Source organism: Capsicum annuum, unplaced genomic scaffold, assembly GCF_002878395.1.
Source record: "Capsicum annuum cultivar UCD-10X-F1 unplaced genomic scaffold, UCD10Xv1.1 ctg47718, whole genome shotgun sequence".
Taxonomy (NCBI): Eukaryota; Viridiplantae; Streptophyta; class Magnoliopsida; order Solanales; family Solanaceae; genus Capsicum; species Capsicum annuum.
In genome coordinates, this window is record NW_025855384.1 from 1 (window position 1) to 1,742 (window position 1,742).

General features: G+C 37.6%; 1 protein-coding gene across 1 annotated transcript; it reads right to left on the bottom strand.

The window, feature by feature from the left end:
• Positions 1-129: 129 nt before the first annotated feature.
• On the bottom strand, positions 130-904 carry LOC124892485 (serine/threonine-protein phosphatase 7 long form homolog; the record flags this gene model as incomplete). Its single annotated transcript, XM_047403768.1, has 2 exons — positions 381-904; positions 130-220 (listed from the first exon to the last, which is right to left on the bottom strand). Coding segments are annotated over exons 1-2 (615 nt in total), but the record flags the coding sequence as incomplete, so codon positions are not given.
• Positions 905-1,742: the final 838 nt, after the last annotated feature.

The following is a 1,742-nucleotide window of genomic DNA, read 5'->3' on the forward strand; positions in this document are numbered from 1 at the left end:
TGTTGCTTGAAAACATACAAACAAGAGTTCATACTACTAGTTGCTAATAGAGTTCACACTAAAAATATGACCAACACGACACGATACATAATAAGGTAACTTAATATGCCGGAACATAAAGAAACATACCAGCTCCGACGTCAAATGATCAACCTGATCTCTCACGGGGATTAGGGCGTGGTGTGTCTCTGTATCGCGCTTAACCCCTCGCGTCCACTTTCTACCATAGGGAATCAACGGCTCAACCCTATTAATATCTCTTGGCATTGGTCGGAAAGGCAGGACCCTCTCCCAAGTCCATATTTACATGTTACATATTAGTTAGTATTAACCAAAGTAATGAATAATCAAACTGAAGCTAACATAATAAAATGAGATACCTAGAGGAGAGGAACGAATCCTCCAAGTTTTTCTTCTCAATAGATATCTGACAAAGACAATGGTAAAGATAAGCTAGAACAGCGCTGCCCCAGCTGTAGGTCCCCGTCTCGTTGAGATCAACAAGAAAGTACAAGAACCGCAGACTTAAGTGATTCCATGATGTGTTCAGAAATAGGATAGCTCCTAAAATCAACAACATGTATATTCGAGCAATCCTCTGAACTCTATCATCAGGAGTATCATCTGTAATGGGATCTTGAACAACCTGTTGCTGAATATACTTGACTAATGCACGTATGTAAAGACGGCTAGTCCCTGAAAAATCCCCTGGTGCAGGAGTGAAGCCAGTAAGATCTAGTAGTAACGTAGACCAATCTAAACTACGGAGCATTAGATCTCGATATGTCACAGCATTTCCCTCAACACACAGTCCAAACAAAATTTGGATGTCTTGCAAGGTCAAAGTGACCTCTCCAAAGAGTAGGTGGAAAGTGTGCATCTCTGGCCTCCACCGCTCAATCATGGCCGTGACAAGCTTGTGATCGAGCTGTATCTTACCTACCCTAACAACGTCCCATAACCCCGCCCTGGAAATATACTCTATAACGCGCTGATTTTTTTTTTTAAAATCGCCCTTGCTATATCAATTATTTTTGGACAGACAGTCTCATTACAATCAAGCTTCCCTATCCACAATCTTTGTGACCTGTGAATCATTTGTAAAGTAAGTAATGACCCATCAAAGGGTCCAAGATGCAAGATCTGTTGCATAATATATACGTGTACACCAAATTTCATTAGGACTAACATCAAACCCAAGCATGCAATATTAACATATTGACCTTGTTACATAGAGTTTACATAAAACATTGTTATGCTAATAATATAGCAGATAGATCTTGATTTATGCTTTTACCCCTATGAGTTTGAACTAAAAAAAACAAACACTGACCAAATTACAAATACAGCTTGCATCCCAGAATATTTTCAAAACCAAATCTTCTAACATGAAGTAGTGCAAGTTTCGTGAATTAAACATTAGAGATACTGCTTAAATTACCTTCTTGTAATATATCTTTTCTCTATGATTTGAAGTACTGTACTCTCGGTGGAAAGGTATAGTTTCTGTTATAAGACTGTAAACAAGAACATAAATATTTATGAAATTACTTTTATATATATATATATATATATGGCGCTTTAACGCCTCAAGAAGTTATCGATCAATATGGTAAAAATGTTTGTTTACCCAGCATATCTGAGAAGCAAAATGTACAGATCAATGATGTTGTTCTCCTGCCGATAAATGCTTGCCTAGAGGAAAATGAAGCACAATTTTAACCTCAATAAAACAACACCAA